At 41.5% G+C, this 24,258-nt stretch overlaps 1 protein-coding gene and 1 long non-coding RNA gene across 5 annotated transcripts in view; both read left to right on the top strand.

Moving 5' to 3' along the window:
* Positions 1-24,258, top strand: part of TEX264 (testis expressed 264, ER-phagy receptor) — a 161,704-nt gene that overhangs the window by 127,629 nt on the left and 9,817 nt on the right. For all 4 annotated transcript variants that reach the window (XM_081178055.1, XM_081178052.1, XM_081178054.1 and 1 more), the window contains one exon: positions 2,889-3,072. In XM_081178055.1, coding sequence (XP_081034181.1) covers positions 2,889-3,072 — 184 coding nt within the window. The remainder of the gene's footprint in view (positions 1-2,888; positions 3,073-24,258) is intronic.
* On the top strand, positions 12,352-19,088 carry LOC308577943. The gene is made up of 2 exons (XR_014003783.1): positions 12,352-13,840; positions 14,634-19,088. It is a non-coding gene; the product is annotated as an uncharacterized lncRNA (long non-coding RNA).

Genomic DNA, 24,258 nt, shown 5'->3' with positions numbered 1-24,258 from the left:
GTATTTTAATATTCTTTTGGAAGCCGCCCAGAGTGGCTGGGGAAGCCCAGCCAGATGGGCGGGGTATAAATAATAAATAATAAATTATTATTATTATTATTATTATTATTATTATTATTATTACTACATTTTTGGTGCTGTTATTGTGTTTCAAAGATTCAGGGTCACTTACCGCTTGAAAACAAAATCCCAAGTCAAAAGTAACATGCAGTATTTTCTGGGTGCCTTACTATTTTATATAGAATAGATAAATAAGACAAAATTGAGAGAATATATAAAAAAACTGTACCATGTTGAGTGTCTGAGGAGCTTATAAATAATAAATATTATTATTAAACTTCCCCCAGATATCATCCAATATTAATCTTCCATCCCCACTCCCCATCTTTTCTTCAAATACACCCTGTCCTCTTGACTCAGTACCAGTGTGGAAGCGATAACTATTTCTTAACTTACTTCTGCCTCCAGGTTGTTTAGGGTAGAATCAGGCTGAAGTGAGTGGAATGAGAGGGAAAGACCCCCTTGCGAGATCAAAGACACTTTCCTTTTTCTGTGATGGCTCAAATTTTGCCCTCACTTTATTGCTGCATTTGGCATATGTAGTTGTGAGCAATAATTGTAGTTGTGGTGCAGTGATGCCATCAATGAGAGGGCAAGGCCAGGAAGACCAGGTATGTGAGGAAATGTACTGCCTGGCCTAAAAGGGCAGTAGTGGGTGAGGAGACTGATTGGAGCAGGGAGGGATATTTATTATTGCAGTTATAAACTACCTTTCTGCTAAGGCATCCAAAGCAGTTTACAATTTTAACTACAGTGGTACCTCCAGTTCCGGAGCTTCAGTTGGATCCTGAGGTTTCCTCAACCGGAGGGACCGCTTCTGCGCACGGCACAGTAGAGCGCTTCTGCGCATGCGCACGCGACAAAACACTTCCAGGTTTGCCGCTTTCGCAACCTGAAGTTTACGTTACCTGAGGGTGATGTAAGCCAAGGTGCTACTGTACTGAAATAAATGAATGGCACAAAATCTAGAACCAGTGCTCCCAGGCCCACTGATGGTACCTTCAGGAGCTGATATTGCCCCAGTGCTCTGCAGACAAGAGGATTCTGGCAGGCTTGCCACTCCATGAGGGAGTGGTCTGCTGTTGTCCTGCAAGAGAGTCCTTCCCTTGCTGGGGATGCAATGTGAAAGGAACTTATAAGGCTCTCAGCCGGAAGGGCCGGAAGTGCATTCCACTGCAGTAGCTGCACAGAGCCAGCTAGTTGAGGGGAAAGAGACCTCACTGGGGGGGATGGGGGACAGCTTTACATGCATGTCCATTGAACTACTTCCCAATAACATGCAGAGAGAGAAGTTTCTACTTTGTTCTTTCTTTTAGATGACAAAAACACCATGAGCAGTAAATGAGTAAATATTAATAGGTTAATTACCTGTGAAAACAGATGACCTGGCTTCATCTATGTATTGCTTGCCAGGCAAATTCATAAACTTGATAGGTGCCTTATACTGAGTAAATAATAGTTCGATACTAATTGGCCTCACCACCCCAGGATTTCGGGGTGTGGTCTTTTTTCTCCTATCTTTTAACTAGATCAGCCAGGACTAACTTCTGGCCATGTTGTGTAGAAATTATGTGCTCTACCATTTTGCTTTTACACCAGCTGAGCTTGGTGTATTTTATAAATGAATCAGGGGAAGATAATGTGGAAACATGATTAATAGCATGATAATTTAGGAAGGATTGAAAATTTGAACTTTTTAAAGCTATTTTACTCATTGATTATGTGTTGTATATTCTTTCTGAAATGAATCCCAGAGTATTTTATGTTGATGCTTAAGGCAGAGGTTTTAGAATTCTGAACAATGGAATATGGATTTGCTTCAGAGGTATAGTTCATTGATCTGCTAAGCCACCTTTTGCAGTTTGTTATCTGTTTTATCTTGGAGCATGAGGGCTCTTGCCCCCTTTCACTAGATGATCAAACATTTTAAAATTTGGTCTCCCGGTGTCGGAAAATGACAGAAGAATTGGGAATTGGACAAATATGTCTCGGTATGCATGCCAATCTCCTTGGAGTGCTGAGATATCACATTTCGGGATTTGCTGATCTGGAAAGTTGTGACTTATTTATATGGTATGATAGAACAGGAATGACAGGCCTCTACACAGAATAAAAAAAATAGGCACAGAGAAACAAAAGAAGAAGAGGGGAAATGGAGACATGAATAGGCAGGGGAGGAATAATAAAATTTCCATTTTACAGTGTGTTACAATAAAGTATAGGCCTATAGGGACTAGAGCAAGGGTGGGAAATCTTTTTCGGTCTGGGGGACACATTTGCCAATGGGCACGCTTCTGGGAGCTGCATGCCAGTGGTGGGTGGGGCCAGAGGCAAAGGTGAGTGGAGCAATGGTTGTGATTCTCACCATGTACATGTGACTCTCACCATGTACAGTTGGCTCCATTCCGGCCAAGCAAAAGCCAGAGGTTTCTCTGTGCACACACACAAGTCTCCTCCAGGCAAGGATGTGCCAGGCAAAAGCACTTGTGGAGCTTGCAGAACAGAGTTTCTAGTGAAGAGTGTGGTTCATGGAGAGGGAGTGCGGGGCCCATGGAGAATCCTAAGGTCCTGATAGAGAAGCCTAGAGGGCTATATCGGAACCTGGGCCTTAGATCCCCACCTCACCCCTAGACTATGGGGATAAAGAAGCAGCAATTCCAGAGGGGACCAAAGTAGGGAAGTGGTTGGTGGAGGAGACAGTGAATATAGATTAGGGCCACCTGGGCACATGCAGGTCCTTCCTGGGGCCTCTGGAAAATCTGTCTGTGGATGTATGCATTTGTTGTAACACAATGGGTTTGCAATGCTGTGTGTCTTATCTCTTTTAGGAGCGGAAACTGTGTGCCCACCCCAGACTGGAAATCTACAAAGGCAACAAAATCTATTTTGTATGCCCCCTTGCCCGTCAAGGGGACTTCTACGTGCCTGAAATGAAAGAGTTGGAGAAGAAAAGCAGAGCAGCAGCAGCAGCTGCAGTAGCAGAAGCTGAAGATGCTCAAATAGATATCACAGGTATGCTACTATGAAATACTAGAGGAAATCTGCTGAGTTCAATGCTAGTAATGTGCCTCTTGTATTGGAAAACAGTCCGTTTTTTAAAGATGCAAAGATACGCTTTATACCATTGGTCCATCTAACCCAGCACTTCTATTTGGACTGGAAGCAACTTGGGGAGTCTTTTAAACCAGGGATTCCAAGAAGGAATGAACTTGAGACTTTCTATAATTCTTTTATTATTAGCTGCCCTGAGGATATTTTATACTGAAGACTGACATGCATATTTATGCAAAATAAATACGTATGCTCTGCCACTACTCTATGGCCTTTCCCATTTATATAAAGCTACAGTGCATTACTATAGCAAGCAAGGCTATTTAATGACTATAACCAGAATGGTGGTTTAGATTTGAGTAAATTTCGTGTTCATACTATTCCTAAATCAATAATTGTCAGAAATGATATACACTAGTTCACAACTTCATTTCATACTGCTCTTGCCTTCTTAGATACTTTATCTAAGACAGAGATTCTTCATTGTTGTCTCAGTATAGATCCTTTAGCCAACAAGATAACTGCTGTTTGTTTCTAACGGAGGCTCAAAGAGCTGGTTATTTTGTAGTTTAATGCAGTTTGAACATATGGAGCGTTGATATGTGAGGACCTGTATCACGTTTGTGGCTTACCATCTTCTCTTTTAACTGTTGCCAAATTTATGAGTGAATGCTGTGTTTTGACAGCAGAAGGCTATTCCAAGACTAAAAGGCTATTCTTGGCTTTATTGGTATTATTTTATTCATCATCATTTTCATGAGAAATGTATTTTTTGCAATTGAGCAAAAAAGAAAGAAAGAAAGAAAGAAAGAAAGAAAGAAAGAAAACCAATCACCCCTGTGAACAAATGGGGAAAATGGACCTTGTGAACACAGGTGGAAATAAAGAAGCAATGCACAAAGTGTTGGGTGGCACTAGAGCCACATGTTTAATTTACACTTAAATTTGGCAAAAAACGGTGACAGTTTAGGAAGCTATCTGATCTATACAGCATTACCTGTATGAGGTGAGCAAACCCCTGCTTAATGATAGTGGCAGGAATTATCCCTGCTCTTTCCCTTAAGGCCTGCCCACTCAGGTGAGTAGGGAAACCTTCTCAAGAGCTGCTGGGGTCCCACATCTCCCATGGGGTGACTCAAATGTGCTCTGTACACTGCCCATGGATCTACAGGCCCAAGTGTCAAGCCTCAGAAAGCACCTATCACTCTGAAGAGTGGCTACCTACCTAAGGTACTCACTTTAACCCATTCCTTACCTGTTCACCTTCGCACACCACCTTCCTAAATGTGGCTAATTTACCTCATTAACAGGACCTCCACTCAAACTGCCCTTAAACCACCAGACTAGGTTTGAGTACAGAGTAGGCAAAAGAAACAAAAACAAACACCTTGGTTGGCTGCCCAGTATACAGAAAGGTTAAGAATTTCTATCTGGTCCTGAGTTGACAGGAAAACACCTGCACTATTCCCAAGAAAGGGTGGCAAGAATTTTCAAAGAAGTTGGTAGGGTAGGCAAAAGGGCTTAAATACTCTTATCCTGGTGATGGCCTGCATGTTTAAGAATATATCCTGCACTACCAGAACTTCCTGTCCTTCTCTCACCCTGATTGCAAAAGCCAACTTCACCTGATGTTGTGGCCCAGGCTTTTTTGTGTCATGTGAAGGAAGAGAAAGGCCAGCTGCTTATTAGCAACTCTGATGGCTTAATGTTCACACTAATCTTTATACATTAGTTCCTTCTTAGACTCTAATTACAATGTTTGCCCTCTTCAAAACAGGGCAACTGGTGCTTATAGTTCCATTCAGTTACCTTTTGATGGCTTTGGTGGGGGTGTGATATGGGTGTGTGTCTGTGGAAATGCAGTTCTTTATCCCAAAGGGGTCTTATGGCCATAGATAGTGGTAGAGTGTGTGTTTCACTTGGTTCAATGCCTAGAATCTCAAGAAAGAGTTGGGAAAGGATTCTGATCTGAAATTCTGGAGAGCTGCTGCCAATCAGTACTGAATTAGATGGCCCAATCACATCCCTCAGTATCAGACATGCTATCTCCTGCTTGCTATTTTTTTCTGCTGCTGTTTCTCTTTGACCTCTTCAGGAAGCACAGGTTATTTGCTGGGGTTATTCAAAGGAATCATTTTCTCTCTTCTCTCCTGTCTGACATGATGCGATCCATGGTTCATAAATTAAAATGTGAGCCTTCTTAATTCACACTTCCCAAAAAATTATGCAAAGCAAAATGGAACAATCCTTTGAAAAATCACATCATCCCAGATTTTGTGGTACAGTTTCCAACCAAAAAATATGTACAAATATGCACATATAAGCAAAAAATGCATAAAATGTACATAAAATGCATATGCGAGAGGGGGAAATGCAACCTAACACATTACATTGGGAAATATAATCACATTAGGCAAAATTACATAATAAAATGTGTTCACTGTATTAGGAGAAATACAGCTAAAATGCTGATAAATGTTTGTGAGGACTTGTTTTTAAAAATTGCAAATTAATGATGAAATGTGGTGAACTGATCTTAAGACTGAAAAAATGAAAGAAACTGAAATAGACTGCTTTGTCCATCCTTGGACATGTAACACATCCAAGAAAGAGCATGATTGTGCTTACGTCTGTATCTTCTCTTGGATAAGCCACATGTAACTGTTCTCATCACATAATTCTTGTTTATCTATCTTATTTGGAATATTGAATTGCTTCAGATGACATTTTGATAGTGATTGTTATCCTATGGTGACAGGTAAAAAAGATTTATGCATATATAAAGGAAGCAATTGCAATCTTGAGAGGAGCATGACATCAGTGCTATCTGACGCTCTCCTGATACTGTTGCTAGAGTACTGCAGACTTGCTAGCTACTGGGATCTGCCCATATGCTCACATCTTGTAGGACAAAAATATACATCGCCTGCAACTGCTATTTATAAATACTGTATGCATTACACATGGCGTATAAATTGGTTGTCATCTAAACAACCATGATGTTCCATGGCGTGTATCACAAACATAGCAAAATGCATGCAATAGTTCAAAATAGATACGATAATAAAATATGTTCCTTTTGTAATAGTGGTAAATTATAAAAATGCCCAGGGAGCCAGACACATCAGACAGACAGCTACTAGCTGCCTACTTCTTAGGCTCCCACTGAGAAGGAGGCTGAGCTGTATTCATAAGAGAAGATGTTGAGTCCTTAATGTTTTTTGCTTGCTGTTGTTCAGTTAAGCAGCAGATACCAGTTTCACTGCCTGATGGTTTGATGGTTGGTTATTCTGCAGTTTATGCCCTTTGGTAGACACTGACATATGGGCAGCAGGTAAAAATGTTGAAGTCACTGAAGTTAAAGGGATGCCTGGCACTTGAAAATATATCGGAGGAACACCTTCATCTTGTGAGAGGTTTACCCTTTAAAGCCCATTCCTTGTATTAATATACAAAGCACTGAACAACGTAAGTCCAGGATACCTTCAGGTCCGTCTAAACCCTTATGTCCCAGCTTGTTCACTGAGATCATCTGCAGGTATGACGTTGGTTGTCCCCTGAGCTAGCAAGGCTCAATTTGGCATCAACATGAAATAAAACCTTTCTCTGCTGATAAAGATTCAGCAGGCACCTTCTGTTTCAACCTGCTGAAAAGTTCACTGTGTTGCCAGGTTTATGCAGACAGTTACAGAAATATATTTCCATAATAGTTAGCTGATGGTCTCTGATTTTAAATGTGTTTTTATTATGTGTGTTTATTATATAGAGATTGTAAACCACATTGATATATTTTTTAAAAAATATAACAAACAAACTAACATTTGGATACTTCCAATGTCCATATTAGGACAATATCTTTATTGGCAACCAAAATAACACAAAAGGTGTACAAGCTCTCAAACTCTTCATCAGTGTAGATTGATAAACAGAACAATTGGATCTTGGGAGAGAAAAAATGTTGGCTGATGTTGACACCTGTTCCCCATGTTCTTCTGCCTGTAACTTGTTTAATCCGATTTTAATACTGTATTTTCATATTGTTGTAATCTATTCTGGACCTTATGATGAAGGGTGGGTAAGAAATCCAGTAAGTAAGCCATGGAGTCTACAACTGGTCAGTCAAAAAATGGAATGGGAAAAGATGTAGAAGACATTCTGTTGACGCTGTTTAGGTGCTATGTAGGTGGCAAGATGTACATAGGCTCTTTTAACTGTTTCACTTGCATGTGAAGCTACTTTCAAGGTTACCTTAGTAACCATTAATATGTCATTTAGATCTATTAACACTTCCTCTAACGTTTCTTTTCCACTAAAACCTCAGTGGAGAAGCTGGAATACAAAGACCACCTCTCTGCAAGCTCTTGGTTTAATACAAACAACATGAGGTCCAATAGAACAGATTAAACAGCATTGTAGTACCTTGTGTTATTGCTTTAGCATCTTAGCATCTTCTGCTTAATTCTGCCTTAACTAGAGTCAAGAGAACATCAACCCAGATTCCTTTCATCCCAGGAGCACTATACTGGTCTTCTAGGGATTTGCAGGAGGGTTTTAGCCTGAATTCTGTTGTGTGAAGAATGAATTCCACTTTTAGAGAATTTCTTATTAGATAGGTGATAATTAACAATGTCTATCTGTTATACAACTGTGTTGCTTATCAACTGAAACAAATTTACCATGAGGTAAGTTGTTTATAATTTACAAATGGCTGACCTTACTTTCTCCTGCTGTCTAAAAAGAGTGAAGGAAGTCGTGCTCAATAAATATAGCACAAGACTTCAGACATGCACTCTAACATTGAGAAATAACATTAGGTGCCACCAATCCTTCTAAAGCTGGGTTTGGTTTGGTTATAAATAGAGTTTCCATCAGGCCTTAATCTGAGGCAGGACTTCAGATTAACCTTTGTTGGCATCTGTCTGTTTCAAGAGACAGTGGAGTGCGCTTCCGCAGGTGAAGCCAAACTGCTGTGTTAGCAGCACCGAAGTGACCTCCCCAGAGTGCAAGCCTGAGCAGTATGGAGGTCCTGGACTGCCCAGACAACAGGATCCCCCTCTCAGGCTCACTAATGTGGTCCAAAGGAAAACAGAGCAATACATTTGGCACCAGCTTAGCTCCTGGAGTTGCCGGAAGGAGGCATACAGGGCACCATCCAACTGTCTTAGGGACTCCACTCTGGATTTGTGTAGGGTTTACTCCTCATCCTTTTCTTCTCCTGAAGATATCCCACAAGACAGCAGAAGTTTAGGATCAGAGTTTTCCTTCTCCTAGATGGGCTACCTTCCCAGTTTGACAAGCCCCACCTGTCCCTAATTTCACTCTCCAGCATGTGCAGAAACCACCTTCTTGACTGTTCGACCCGCTATTGGTCTCATCCATTCAATCCACCAGAGCCTGTCTTCATATGCAGGGGAAGTCCCTCACTCACTTAGGGTTTGAGACCCATCAGGCACTGATCAAAACCACACACCCTTCTATTCAATAATGGAGTAGAAATAACTGTTCGTACACCATTCACAAATTTAGAACGACAGTGCCATTTGGCATGTCTGTTTGGCTTTGTTTCGCTCCTTCTTAGTCCCAGCATTTGGAATTTGTCCCCCACACACCTGGAATGCAGGGAATGAGCTTCCGTTCCACTGAGTGTGACTTCAAGGCAGCTTGCTCAACAGCACCTATTATTTTAGAAACATGGCACTGGTATTCACACTTGTCAGTCTGACATGTTTCAGCATTATGACTTTGAATTTTAAGAAGAATAAAATATGTGTCTCTCCATCTTGTTATTTTACCCACTACTACATATTAAGACTCCACAAGTCTTTGCAAAGAATTTTCATTCTGGTCACAAGCAGCCTGCAACCAGGACTCACTTGTAAACTGAATAGGATGGTTTTTTTCCTCTTCCCATTTTTATATATTAGGATATGTTGGTGAGTGGTTCAGAAAAGATATCTCAAGTAATGCTTTTTCAAAAGCATAGTCTGGGAGATTCAACAGCAATTTAGTGTTGCTACTGCTACATATTAGGTCTCCCAACACAAATGTATTCAATTCAGATTGATTTTTATCCCCTTTGTTTGTGGCTGGCTAAACAAGGGGCGCAGGTGGCGCTGTGGGCTAAACCACAGAGCCTAGGACTTGCCGATCAGAAGGTCGGCAGTTCGAATCCCCGTGACAGGGTGAGCTCCCGTTGCTCAGTCCCTGCTCCTGCCAACCTAGCAGTTCGAAAGCACGTCAAAGTGCAAGTAGATAAATAGGTACCGCTCCGGCGGGAAGGTAAACGGCGTTTCCGTGCGCTGCTCTGGTTCGCCAGAAGCGGCTTAGTCATGCTGGCCACATGACCCGGAACCTGTACGCCGGCTCCCTTGGCTAATAAAGTGAGATGAGTGCCGCAACTCCAGAGTCAGCCTCGACTGGACCTAATGGTCATGAGTCCCTTTACCTTTTATGTTGGGAAGAAAGGGAGCTACCATAATCTGATTTGGTTGCTTTTAATTACACAGAATGGAAGATCATTCAGGTTGTGATCTCAAATGTATCCATATATGGATTGGGATTAACGTTTAGCTCAAAATGGGGAGAGGAGAGATTTGTGAGACCCCTCTGCACACAGCACAAGGTCCGTCTTTTAGCAATCAATTTGCACAAGAAAATGCAACTGTTAACAAGGGTATGTGTGTGTATATGCACACGTACACAAAGACATCCACCAATTCTTCCTCATGCTGTGATGCACATTCAGATGTTCATTCCAGTGAAAATAAGACAGCACAGAGGAACAGCATCTTCAGTGTACAACTGAATGCTTGAATCAATCCACCACACTGATTTACTTTTCAGTATATATATGTATGCACATATATTAATGCAAGGAAACATCAGCTTCATTGCTCTGGTAATGGAAATGTATTCCCTGCACATTACAACAGCAGATTGAGGAACCATGGCTACAAACAGGTACAAGTAATGCGTGAAATAGTTGACGATCAAGAGCCTTTTTGCGCCTCTGAAACAGCAACTCACTGGGATCTAGATACTTACTTTAGACAAAGTGGGTTGTTTGGAAAATCCACTCAGCTTTTGAAAATCCACTCAGTCCAAAAAAAACATGTGCAGTGGGAGAATGTTTGAGAAATACAAGACCAAAAGTCTCTAGGGCATGCACAACTAGTTATGTTGTTCTTGGGTTCCATCCTATGTTGGATTGGGATAAACTAAACAAGTCATGGCTAATTCTATTGAATGCAGAGAACAGATACACAAATCAAGCAAACAGACTTTTTCTTACATCCTGTTTGTGGCTGGCTATGTGAGGACTGGTAGTCTTATCTGGGACTGCATAGTGTTGCAGTGGAGAAATGTTGTGATGTCTTTCTTACAGGATGGAAACTTACTCAGGAATATAAAGTGATTTTATCATTCAAGTGGTTGTAAATATCAGCCAAGGTGGTACTGAATATCTTGAGCACTGGGCATGATGACAGTTCAGTTAGACATGATAGCTTGAGGTAGCTGATCACAAAATGATCCAGCCTAATCCTGAAGAATTTTGAGCTTATCTTGCAGGTTGTTATGTTCTTATTAAAAGAGGATTGTTCAAATTTATGGAGGAAAAGGTTACTATTGGCTACTAACTATGATTCTACCTCCACTGCTGGAGGCAATATGCCTCTGAATGTCAGTTGCTTGGAATCACAACTGGGGAAAGTGTTGCTGCACTCAAGTCCTGTTGCATGTAGGGTTCAAACAGTATCTGGATGACCACCATGATAACAGGTTGCTTGAAAGGATAGACCTTTGGTCTGATACAGCAGGACTCTTCTTAGGTTTTATGTTGTTATCTTATGTTCCCTTCTTCAGAACACTGAACAAAATGGGGACTGTAGATTCTGAGCAGCTTGCAAGATTCTAAGCCATTTTTTTCTTCATCTTTTGCTTCCCATTCTGTCTTTTCCTTTAGCCTTTCTCTAAGAAGATGCTACTGCTCAGTGGGGAAAATTTGGCATCCACAACAATCTAGAAATAATAACAGTATAAGAGATTGTTCTTTCCAATCTCATTCTCCTGTGCAGTTAAAAACAAAACCTTCCATAGGGACTTTATTAGAATGTTTTTGTTACACCTTGTTTGTTTCAAAGGCCATCTTCATCCTTAATAATACTTTGCCCTAATATAACACCTTTCCTTTGAAGTTCCCTGAGCTCTTTACAAACAGCTATATTAAAAATTCCCAGGTCTGTCTGATTTAATGATTTCATTTTATGAATTTCCCTGCAGAAGCCTCTGCCATTTTCCCTGTTGACTTCTGATGCAACTGATGTCATTCAAAAGCTAGCGACCTGTAGATGTGCCAATAAATAGTTTGCATTTTTGAAGTCGAGCAGTGATCCTGTGACCTTGAAAGAAACACCACATCTGTCTTGCTATCTAATCTATCATCCTTCCTTCCTTCGAGCCCATTCCTCTGAGATGCTAAGTGCTTTCTACTTCTACTGTTGGCAGTGACTACTAATAATGCTTGACAACTTGGATGCTGGGGGGAGATTGCCGAGACCTTTGCTGAATTGGGATCTTTATCACACCATCTATATCGGCATACTGAGAACATGGCTGTTGCATCTGTGAAGACTCGTCTGGAGCATTCAGGATACATGTGTATATATACTGTACTCTGGGCATATTGGGAGAAGCTGAAGACAACTGGATACCTATGCAATTTGAAACTGATCCCTTTTGCTGCTCGTTAGTCATGAAGGTCACAAGAAAGGGAGGGGTGGTTTGAAAGGAGCGAGAATGCTTCTGGGGCTTCTGTCAATCATAATTAGCTTTGTTTTGCACTTAATTGTCATGCAATGCTCAAGCACTAGCTATAGGTCCTAGGAGCATTCACTTTGTCCTTGCTCTCAGCAGGGCTGTCTCCTGGGTTTTTGTGTGACCATGAATGGAAGGTCATTTTTTTTAAAAAAAGTAGCCTCTTGTTAGGGAAAGAATTGTGCTTCTTGGAGCAATAAGGGACTGTGTCCCTCTGAGAGTTTCTGCATACACAATTTCAGTGAGATATACCGTATTTTTCGCTCTGTAACACGCACCCGACCATAACACGCACGTAGTTTTTAGAGGAGGAAAATCCGTAGGCATGCCACCCGTAGGCATTTCCTCCATAACACGCACAGACATTTCCCCTTACTTTCTAGGAGGAAAAAAGTGAGTGTTATGGTGCAAAAAATACGGTATATAGTATAAGAGAGGGATGTACAGTTTCAGAGGTGCAGATGATCTTCACAGTTCAGCCTGCTATTGGTACTCGCTTAAAGCAAAGAAGGCAGCAATCCCTACATCTCTTGAGGGCTCACTCCCAACACAACAGATCTAGGGGGAATCTTTTGTAGCAGAAAGACAGTAATGAAGTTTCCCTATACTAGTATAGCACATTTTGAACAATGCACCTCCCTCTTCCATTGTCCTCAATTCTCATGTAGCTCAGCTGGTCAGTTGACACCAACTCCTTTTTGCAAATACCTCCTGTAATCATTTCTTGTACTTTTCAGAATCTGAGCGTGACAGTGCTCTAGACTGTACAGTGACTTTGTGATGGGCCAGTACACCTAAACTGAAGCTATCCATGCTTGCTTGCTTTAGCCACATAATAGATTTTGAATTCTAGTCCTTGGTTTGGGGAAGCTAGCATGCTAAACCTCTGTGTAAACATGAACACTTCTCCTATGTGCCTCGCCTCACTTTTGCATTCTATTTCCACTGAGTATATGCTTATCTGTCCAGCTTTGGCACCTGTTGCCAGAAAGACCTGCTTGTTGGCTCTGGCTATGTCATGACAAGTTCTCCTCGAAGGAGGCCTGCAGCTGCATCTTTTGCGGGGGATGGCCTAGGGGCTAGGCATGGAGCTGCTTTCCCACTTGTGTGTGCTGTCATTGTAGGCTGCTGATGCTTTGGGTCCCTGCCCCCTCCGCACTGCTGTGCCTGTCCCTACCCATCGCCTGGTGGCTTTTGTGTGGGGTTTGAAAAGCTGTGATTAACTGTGCTTTGCCTGTTATTACATTGATCTATTATTTAAGGAGAGAGGAGATGAATATTTGATAGAGCTCAGAGCCTGGCTGGGGAAAGAAGGCCAGAACACTGAAGGGAAGAATTATGGATTAAGTACTCTTGCCACAGCAGGAGTCCTCTGGAGTTGGGCAAACCCTCTCCTCCGGCTCTTCGCCTTTGGGGTTGGAGACAACGTTCAGAGCTTTGTTGTGCTTCACTTTTTAACTTGTGCTTTTCCCGGGGGGGGGGGTGGCAGAGGGAAGCACAAGGCTTTCTGACCTTCTAGCTTATGGTCTGAGTCACTTAATTATTACATGACTTGCAACCCATATCTTGCAAAAGGGAGCAATAATGCAAATTTTTATTCCAGAGTTGTCCTATAGCACTGTAAAGTAGTTGTAAGGAACAGAAAGATGCCCCATTACAATTTATTGGGAAGGTATTTTTAGCTTCAGGGAATCGAATCTCATTAATGGAAAACTTCTCTGCCACCCCAGGATAGGAACATTTTACTCTTTTTTAAAAGGAAGAGGGTGGGCTTCTTGTGGTAGGGGGAAGATTAGCAATTCTTTTTTCTATCCTTTCTTGTGTATATAAACATTTTAAATTTTTTAGTATTTATGATATTGCATTCTTTATTTGTTCTGCAACATCAAACAGATGGCTATAGAAAGATGTAATGGTAAGTTTTCATAACCTAATCACTTTCCTTATCCCCGTGTTCATCAGTGCAGAATGGTAGTCTCAAACCACTTCCAGAAAGAGACACCAGTGTTATATATATTTATGTCCTGCAATGTTATATATGTTGTCTTTGTGATGACGGTCTGATTATGGAATGCCCACCATTTTTAGATACAACTGGTGCTGACTCTTAGATTTTTTTTTTAATCCAGCTGAAGATCGAATTGTCTGAGGAAGCCTTTGAAGGATAGTAATGTTTTTGCCTATGCTCTCAGATAGGTCACAATTCCATTTTGTATGAGAGGGACTGCTGAACAGTGAATACCTGTCTGATGAGGTTTTTGAACGCTGCTATCCTTTGGAGCATACTGACTCTATAAGATGATGTATAGGCAAATCCAGTGCTGGTCAAATATACCCTGTTGAAAGTAATTGAGAGTAACCACGCTGTGCTGCCCAAGAGACTCCCCAGACCTGTTACACATGGCACTTGCATTTGATAGTTGAATATATTTCCATGTGATAAGTTGAATTTATTTTCCATATATTTATTCCTCAGCTTGTAAGACTCCCAAGTGCCAGTGCTCCTTGTTTAGTGGTATAGATTAATGACTTCCAGGAACCGATCCAAGTCACTGATACCCCCATCCATAGCCCTGTCAAGCCACAATATTTTGATTTTACCTCACTTAGTTCAGTGGTATTTTCTTTAAATGGAGGCTCTGAACGTCTGATGTGTCAATCAGCTGATGAGTCATTTGGATTCTGTGAAAATGTGTATTTTTCAATAGAAATCCTTCAAAAGAACCCATCATTTTCTATGGTTGCTCATTTGGCATCTTCAATATCATTTAAATACAAAGAAAAGTGTTCATGAAAAGAATTCTTCTGGATCAGATCAAGAATTCCTGATGCCGGAAGCAGAGTTTAGTGGAGCTGCAAAATAAGAGCAACAGGGGACCAATCTGAGATCCTCAACTTCTCAAGGAGAGAACTATGAGAATGGGACAGATGGAGAAATAAGCAGCATGATGAGAATGGCATGTGTCATATGAGAGTTCTCATACCTAGATCTTACTGTGGCACCTGGATCGCCAGTGCAGTACCTGTGGGTTGTATGAGACCTGAGAGGAGGAGGTCCCCAACACATACAAGACTCAAATCCTACAACTCTAGAATGCACTCCATTCAAGGAATCTGAAGAATTGGGGAATCCAAGCTACACAGTGATGGGAAGGAGGCACAGTGAGGCTGTTATTGAAATCCATTGCTATGATTCTTCTAGAATCACGTTACATTTTGCAGTTGCATGGTGATCCATAGCAAACCAAGTGCTTGAGCCTTTGGTGACTAGACTGCCTGTCTGCTTGCCCCATGCCCTTTCTGTATGTTTGGGGCACACCTCAGCTGTGTCCAGACAGAGCAGATCCCTCCTTAAAATGGATATGTCTACCAGAATGGCCAAGTCTGTCAAGTGTGGCTGTTCAGACATGATTGAAAGTGACAGAGCAGTATAAAAATGCTTGGCTAAAAGGAAACATGAATGTCTTTACTGTCACCCTCAATGCAAAACAAAGGGATGAAGCTGCTGGGGATTTCTGAATGATGGAGTTGTCTTAAGATTGTTGGATCAGAGTGGTGGAGCCTGAAACCATAGTTAAACTTTATTATGGCTTTTAACTTTAAAGGCATGCTCTGTTTTTTCTTTACACTGCACTGTCTTATGTCTGGTTTCACTACAGCTTTGTGTATCAAATTAAATGAGTTAAAAGATGCTTTTATTCTAACATCATGTATCTCTGGTTCACTTACTTAGCAATTAAATTTGGAAGCCTCAAATTTATTCTGTACAGGAATGTACATACATCACAAGCTGGTATAAAAAAAAGTCCCTGCACTTGAGAGGTCTTGTGGATGTCTGCCAGGAGGGGCTGAGCACTTTGGTTGGTATCTGTGTATTAATCTCCAATCTATTGAAGTGTTTAGATCTAGGACAATAACCCCCAATTTTCGTAGACATCATTGTAGAATTGTGAGAACAGAAAACCTGCACATGACCTTCTTAGTAAAAATACAGCAACATTAATGTTTCCTTAGTTATTCTATTGACTAAAGCTACTGTTTCTGGGATCTTCAGTCTTCATGGTAATTAAACAGCAAAACACACAACCAGGGAATAAAAATATACTGAGAAAATAGTTTTTCTTCAAAAAGAATAAATTCCAATAACTGAGAGGACATCCTTTCCCAACCTGTTACCTTTCAAGTGTTTCGTACTACAACACCCATCAACCTCAGCCAGCACATGCAACCCAAGGACTCCAGGCTGAGACTCTATTTTGGGAAACATCAAAACTAGATTTGGATAGTTTGGAGCCTAGCATGAAGCTGAAGAGATTCCAGTTTTATTTTTGTGTATTTTTTGAGTAACATTACTGGCCTCACAGGTCATGAGATAAAATGTCTTCCTTACCCTTCTTTATGACTTTAGTCTCCGATATATATTGCTGTGCTTTTTCTTTGTATGGTCCCTGTGCACTTCTAAACTGGGGTTTGCTCCTATGCTGTACACCCTGAGAATTCTCTAGAACTTTAGGGTTGTATCCAGTGCTGTGAATGCAGAGTTCCACTTGTGCAATGGAACTTCCCCTTCTTCTTCTTTCCCTATGCACTCTCAAAATCTCCTCCATCTCCATGCAAGATCCCCAAATATAATCAGTGTAAGTTCTTTGCAAGTTGACATAAAAATTGCAGCAAGCACTTCTTACAAATGAACCAGTTTGTCTCTCCTAAACAGGGGCGCTGCCTTGGGTCCCAGATTATGGGCAGAGGTGTAGCTGGGGGGGGGGGTAGGCACTTACCATGGGGCCTGCAGCACGCCCGAACTACATGTCTCTCTTGGAAGTGACATGGTGGCTCGGGCGCCTGCAGGCTCTAGGTCGGCCAAAATGGCAGCATGAGGTTTGCATCTGTCCGCTGCCTCCCCCCCCCCCCCCGCCATCCTATAGCTGAGGGTGAGGCGGCGGGCAGACTCCAGGGAGGCTCTGTGCAGTGCGCCCTGCCATGGCACACCCCGCCCTGTGGCCTGCTTGTCCCACCCCCATGGGTGGTTTGCCCCTCCCCCGGTACCCAAGCGGCTAGCTACACCGCTGATTATGGATGCCCAATTGCACCCACGACGTAACGTTACGTTGTGACTTCATGACATCACGTTACATTGGTGCACTGCAGCAGTGTTTCCAAGGCCTCAATGGGGCCTGGGAGGTCACATCTGAGGCCTCATGAGACCTCCAACACAACTTCTGGTTTCTACTGGAAGTTGCATCAGAGGCTTTGCAGGGCCTTCCTCGGACATTGCATCAGAGCCCCACGGCGTGGTTACCAAGCACCCACAAAACTATAGGGCTCCCTATATTTGGTGCCAGTGCCCTGCACTCTTGCAAGTAAAGGACTCTTGGAATAAAGCCACTACAGTGGTACCTCAGGTTAAGTACTTAATTCGTTCCGGAGGTCCGTACTTAACCTGAAACTGTTCTTAACCTGAAGCACCACTTTAGCTAATGGGGCCTCCTGCTGCTGCTGCACCACCAGAGCACAATTTCTGTTCTCATCCTGAAGCAAAGTTCTTAACCTGAAGCAATATTTCTGGGTTAGCAGAGTCTGTGACCTGAAGCGTATGTAACCTGAAGTGTATGTAACCCGAGGTACCACTGTACCTACTTCTTCCTCCCTGCACCCACCTACTTCCTCTCTCTCATGTGCATGCGCGTGCGCACACACACACACAGAGACACAAAATGCACAAATGGGTGTGTTTTTGAAAACTTCAGCTCCAAATTTCCTCATTGAAGTCTGTGGGGGGAAAACAGCATTCTGCACTGACTGATAAAGGCAGCAGGAAATTGGACATGTTGGGGAGCAATTTTTACTATGCTGTTCTCACTGTATATTGCCAATTATCAAGTGTGTATGGCACGATCTCAATATTTCTTGTGAGAAAATGTATTTCCTTTTTTTACACCTTCCCAGAGGACAGTAACTGGCAACATTATTTTATGCTGAAGCCTTTCTCCAAGAAAAGAAAAGTCAACACAGTAGTATGTTATGTAGTGGACTGTAGTTCAAAGGTTATGGCTTTCCACTGGGACCTGTGCCTATATTCCTACTGCAATTCAAATCTATGATGTAACTACACTTTGAATACTGTGTACAATTCTGATCACTGCACCTCAAAATGAATATTGTAGACCTGGGAAAGGTGCAGAAAGGGCACCTCAAAATTACCAGGGAGTAAACTCCTACTCTATTTTGCATTATTCTCAGGTGTCATCTCATAACTTACTCTCCTTTCTGAATTGTAAAAACAAAACAAAGATATATCACCTAACTCCACTTCCAAGAATATAGGGACTTCCAGATGAAGATCTTTGTCTCCCTTTGGCTTTTCCTGAAACTGACCATTCATTTTGGTGACATATGCTCGTGTTTCTTTGGTATGGGTTCTCAAAATCTTAAATTACATACTCTAATGTAATACAGTACCATACCATACCCTTCCTCCTCAATTATTCAAGTGTCCATCTTATTTCTACGTTATCCCAAGCAATACACTCTTTGCTTATCATAGAACATATAGATCCAATTCCATCCTCATAGAATATTGTTCCTGTTTCAGTACTTCAGGCCCCCAAAGAAAATGGTATCCTAAATGAATGCCTGTACTCTGTCACCAGACCAGGATACAAATACTATGAATAGTCAAAAGAAGCTTTTAATTATTTCTCTTGCTAATATTCTGACTTTTCTTAACATTTCATCATCCATGCACATTGATCTTATTTTCCGCATAACTATCTGCTAAAGATACCCAGTGTCTCTAAGTTTCTGTTTTGCAGTTAGAGACCACTGTTATCTCTACTGGGTTCTTCTCCCTGAATTCTCCATGGCATCCAGAAATGTACTATAGTAGTGCCCACACTCTTTAAGTGAAAAGAGATATCTGAGTGCTTTTTACATAGATAACTGCTTGCCATGGCAGACTTCCAATTAGATGTTGTTGCTAACTCTCATTCTTCATTCTATGCCATGACTGCTTCTCATGTTATGGATGCAAAATTCCATTCTGTATCAAATGTATTGACATATGCCTTCACCTTTGTTCCCACAGCCTGTCCATTTCTTCCCATGTAACTGTTGTCTCTTAATACAACCCTCAGTAGTTGATTATTAAACATTTTCAAACTTTCTGTCTTACATGTTTTTTTCTGGACACAGCTACCCTCCTGTCACCCACTCTGCCCTGGATACTGGTGTTAGTTCTCAAGTAACAAGTGAGAAATCACTGTGAATCTATAGCCACTTGTGATCTCTGCTATCTCCCTTTCATGATAGTCTTTCTTGTCTGTTTTATGCTATGATTCACCTTTCCAGCAGATGTACCAGGATAAATGTGGTTTTCTAGTGTATCATAAGAACTTAAGAGAGCTTCTGGATCAGGCCAGTGACCCATCTAGTCCAACATCCTGTTTTCACAGCAGCCAGCCTGGTGCCTATAGAAAGCCCACAGGCAGCATCTGGGTAAAACAGCAACCCTTCTGTGGTTTCTAGCAACTGGTATTTGGAAGCACACCACTTCCGACTATGGAGGTATCTTTCCTTCCAAAGGTTGCGTCCCTCTTTATTCGCAATCAGGACATACTTTCCGGCTCTCCACCCAGAACGGAAAAAACAACAACAACAAATGCACACTACACACCTGCTAGCCTTGTACATTTTTTAGGACCACAAAGTTTGGAAGAATAATGTTTTTGTATGTAATGGCTCTCATAAAGGTAATTAGGTGTCATCTCAAAGACTATTTTGTTGGGTAGCATCTTCTAGTGATCTGGGCTACCAATTAGCCAAACAACCCAGTTGTCAACTCATTCCATAGAACAGCTACCTCCTCAGCACACTTTAATTAAACATCCTTCATTGAACTTTGCAGAACTGCCACATGTACTGTCCTACCTATTTATCAGGCACTGTGCTCTGGATCTTAATTCCTGTGCTGATACTTCTTGTGAGATCTTCCATGAATGAAGTGTCTAGCTCTAGTTGGCTTACTAGTCAGTCAATTGTAGGAGTTTATGTAGCCCAGAAAGAAGAAAAGCAATTGACATACCTGTTCATAGGTGTCCTTCAAGTGGTCATCCATGCACCCTATTCTCCTCCTCTGTTGATGTCTCATACTTTTGTAGCTATGCAGAAAGAACTGAAGGAGCAGAACCATTTATTTATGTATTTGCAGATCTGTAAACCACTTCACGGCCCAAATTTACTGAAATGGTGTACAATAAAATGAAATAAAACAAAAAATGTACAAGGACATAATATCATTTCGACAAATAGTATGGGTTTACACAAAGGACTACTTGAAGAACCCTAATTATACTAGATAAACACTCTTTTCATTGAAGTGTTTAAAGAAAAGTGTGGAGCCTGCTGTAAACCATGGTTGAATGTATTTCCCAAAGAATTGCATTAAACAAACAGCCCGGAAGCAATCTACTGACATTATATTTATGACCCATTTATGACTCTATTTGTTTGAATAAACAGGGTTTTTTAAAAGATGGTGCATCCAGTTCCCCTCTTGTACCTCCTAACTCTTCCTGCTTGGTGCCCAGCCTGCCCAATTGTATGACAGAGCTTAGTCCTTTGGTAGGTGCTCACCTGATTTGCTAACCTAAAATGTGCTTTTTTGTGAATTATGCATAAAGAGGGGAGTCAGCAATCTTTATTTACCACCTGTTTTCCTTGCAATTCACATAATTTCCTCCCCACTGAACATTCTGGCAGAGCAGAAGCTGAGATATTATTTCCTGATGAACAACCTATTTTTAACTTAGTGAAAGTGTAATTTCTATGTCAGGGTTCCCTGATCTTGCAGGAGTAGTACTGCAATTTTATGGTATTTTCCCCTTCAGTGAATGAATGTTTATTAAGTACTTTTTTCTTTTTTGAATCTCAAGGTATTTGGCAGATGCTATCTTTCTTGGCAGAGACATGCATTGTGGCTGCAGCTCAGACACTGTTTGTTCAGAATATGTTACTGTTCTATTTTGGGAACAAGAGTTATAATATGTGGAGTTTGATTTTGGCAGTACTATGGACAGGGAAGAGGAATGACATGAAATTTGCCTCAGATGTGTGCTACACAGTTACATTGCCCTCTTCATATTCTTACCATATGGACAAATTGCATATAACTGGGGGGAAATTAGCAGATTTTGCAATAGATCAGGGAGGGCAGACTTCAAACTTTTGTCATTCATGGTCCACACCCCCTTTTACCAGAGCTCTGGGGTTCACCCACTGGACCTAGTCACAGAATGCTTTGTTGAGGATGGAGTCTGATAGGTCAGGGGTGGAGCATAGCAGTTTATCCATCTATATCATGTTCTTACAAGTCCCCTGTCGCCAGGTAGTGCCATCCACATCTGATATCTGGCCATCACACATTACCTAATGCAATCCAATCTACAACCCTGTTGCAAACAGAAAGGAAGAACTTCAAGTTATTTAGTTAATCCAGTTGTAGACTGCAGGTCGAGATACACAAAGAGAAGCATATTTGCATCACATTAATAAGGAATAAGAGTTTGAAGGTTTTCTAAAAATGTTCACACATTTTACAATTGGGGTACACTGAAGCTGAGATTAGTCCACAGGACAAATAAATGAATACATTACAGAGTATTAAACAGTCAAGGAAGCGAGTGAAGCCATAGTCAACACATATGTAACAGAATGTTGCCAACGTTTGATGACAGAGTGTATAGATAATGCTTACCTGTTTTACAGATGGGAAATACTGGGACTAGGTGCTGACTTGCCCAAAGGAGGTCTGTGATGTAAGACACAAGCACAACTAACCACAAAAGCCAATCATGGGCACACACATAGATGTTTGACACAAAGCTGAATGGGAGGGGTAGAAGAGGACACAGACACACTTAGGGGAGAGCACATTCTTCAAAATAAAAAAATTCCTTCCGGTAGCACCTTAAAGACCAACTAAGTTAGTTCTGGTATGAGCTTTCGTGTGCATGCACACTTCTTCAGATACACAGTTATTTAGTTAATCTGAAGAAGTGTGCATGCACACGAAAGCTCATACCAAGAACTAACTTAGTTGGTCTTTAAGGTGCTACTGGAAGGAATTTTTTTATTTTGACTATGGCAGACCAACATGGCTACCTATTTGTAACCACATTCTTCAAAGTTCTGTGGCATTGACATGTATCTTCACTTTTCCCAAACCTGGTGTGCTATTGAATTGGAGGATTTATTTACTCACTATTTATTAGAATTATACACCACACTTTTCTCCAAAGGGGTTTAGGGCAGCAAAGTTCAAGATCACAGCAGTGTCTCCAAAAGAGTAGTAATACTAGAAGCCTTAATACTAGAAACAGTTCTGAGGCAGAATATAGGAACACTAGGACGATATAGTAATATATATCTAGTCCAATACAGTCGTGTCTTGGAAGTCAAACAGAATCCGTTCCAGAAGTCTGTTTGACTTCCAAAACGTTCAGAAACCAAAGCATATCTTCTGATTGCGGAAGCCCTGTCGGATGTTCAGCTTTCAAAAAATAGTTCACAAACTGGAACCGTCACTTCCGGGTTTGTGGTGTTCGGGAGCCAAAACGTTTGAGAACTAAGCTGTTCAAAAACCAAGGTACGACTGTATAACCAAAACAAGAGAACACATTTTGTGTGTATTCTCTTTCCCCTCTGAAATATGACTCCAACTTTCAGAGATCAGGGTTTAGGGGGTTATTAAAAAAAAAAAATTCTGCAAGTGTGAGAGAACTGCAGTGAAGATGCACAACTCTTAACATATATTGAAGAGTTATGTGGGTGTTATGGTCCTGGGGGTTGTGTATAAAATCAGAACAACCCCATCCACCTGAGATCTTGAGAAGGCCTCCAGAGCCCGCATAAGACCTTCCTAGAGTCTGGTAAGGAAGGTAGAGGGCTTAAAAACGCTTTCTGTGGTGGGAAAACCCTTCCTGGAAAAAGCTTTTAGGCCCTCCGTCTTGTTTACCAGACTCTGGAATGGTTGCATGGGAGCTTTGGAGGCTGCCAGCCTCCAGGGCCCGGTAAACAAGAGTCTCCTGCACCCTTTCTATTTGTTTGTTTATTATGTGATCTGCATAATTCTACAAACAAATAATCAATCAATCAATCAATCAATCACATAAGTAAAATCAGCATAAGGTGTGATTTGACAGCATTCCATTTTGAGCCTCTGAGAATCCTGAAATTGCAGCAATTTCGGTGCTATTTCTTGTTTGAAAAATAGTTTTTCATCCTAGGGTGATATCATTATACAACCTGTAAGATTTGGCTATGTGATGATGTCACTGAGGGCATACAGTCAACAAAAAGAGAGTATTGCTCCCAGTGATGTCACTATGTCACCAAATTTGATTAGCTCTCTAGCAATCTCACTATAAAAGAACATTTTTCAGACATAAAATGGAGCTGAGGCTACAGGTGCCAGAATTGTGAACCAGTGCAACAGAAGGGAGCTTTTAGAGGTGTTTTGAAAATCTTTTGCCCCCCCGCTCCAAGCCCATTTTTCACATATGCAAATTGTTTGATAGGGGCACATTCTGCTTAGCCCGGACAAGCATCAAAACACACCCGTAGTGTATAGTGCCTGGTAGTGGTACTAGTACATGACTCAATACTGACTAAAAAAGAATGATGCCTACTGAGCCCCTAGTAATTTAATGGTCCCTTGAGGTGTCGAATCAAATTCTGACTTCCCCTGATCTTATAACATCTAAGGAAATTGTGGAACAAAGATGCATGGCTACAGACTGCAAATTAATGTACAAAAGAAATTGCAAACCAGCCAAGATTATTTAAACATACTATTGAAAGAAAGGTTCAGTGTCCACTATCAAGAAGTGGTGATGAACCCAAGTAAGATGGAGACCAGGAGGTCCAGGGCTCCAGAATAGACTAGAAACTCAGACAAGGTTGGAGGTCTAGACAAAGTACCAAGATGCTGATTTATAGTTCAGGATCATAATTATCCATCCAGAGAAAGAAACACATTGTCTCACCACTATTCTGGAGCAACCACAAGAGTTTTCTAGTCTGAGCTAGATAATATTACAGCCTTGCCCCCTGAATCTACACCACTTAAAGGGCCAGCTGGTTTTTCTGCAACTGCTGGCTTCCTCTAGGGGCAGTGGATTTTAAACGGCAGGGACATTTTCAGGGGAAGCTCATTGTGGCTTCCTTGATCCTCCAAGGAGTCTATAGTCCAGTTGTTGGCATCTGCTGGCAGAGGTGCCCCCTTGGGGTACAGGGAAATCCAGGTTGGAATGGCCAGGGAATAGATCTCCCTGCAAG

Source organism: Podarcis bocagei, assembly GCF_964188305.1.
Source record: "Podarcis bocagei genome assembly, chromosome: 2".
Taxonomy (NCBI): Eukaryota; Metazoa; Chordata; class Lepidosauria; order Squamata; family Lacertidae; genus Podarcis; species Podarcis bocagei.
The sequence above is the reverse complement of the archived record's forward strand: the minus strand, read 5'-3'. Positions and strand labels throughout refer to the sequence as shown.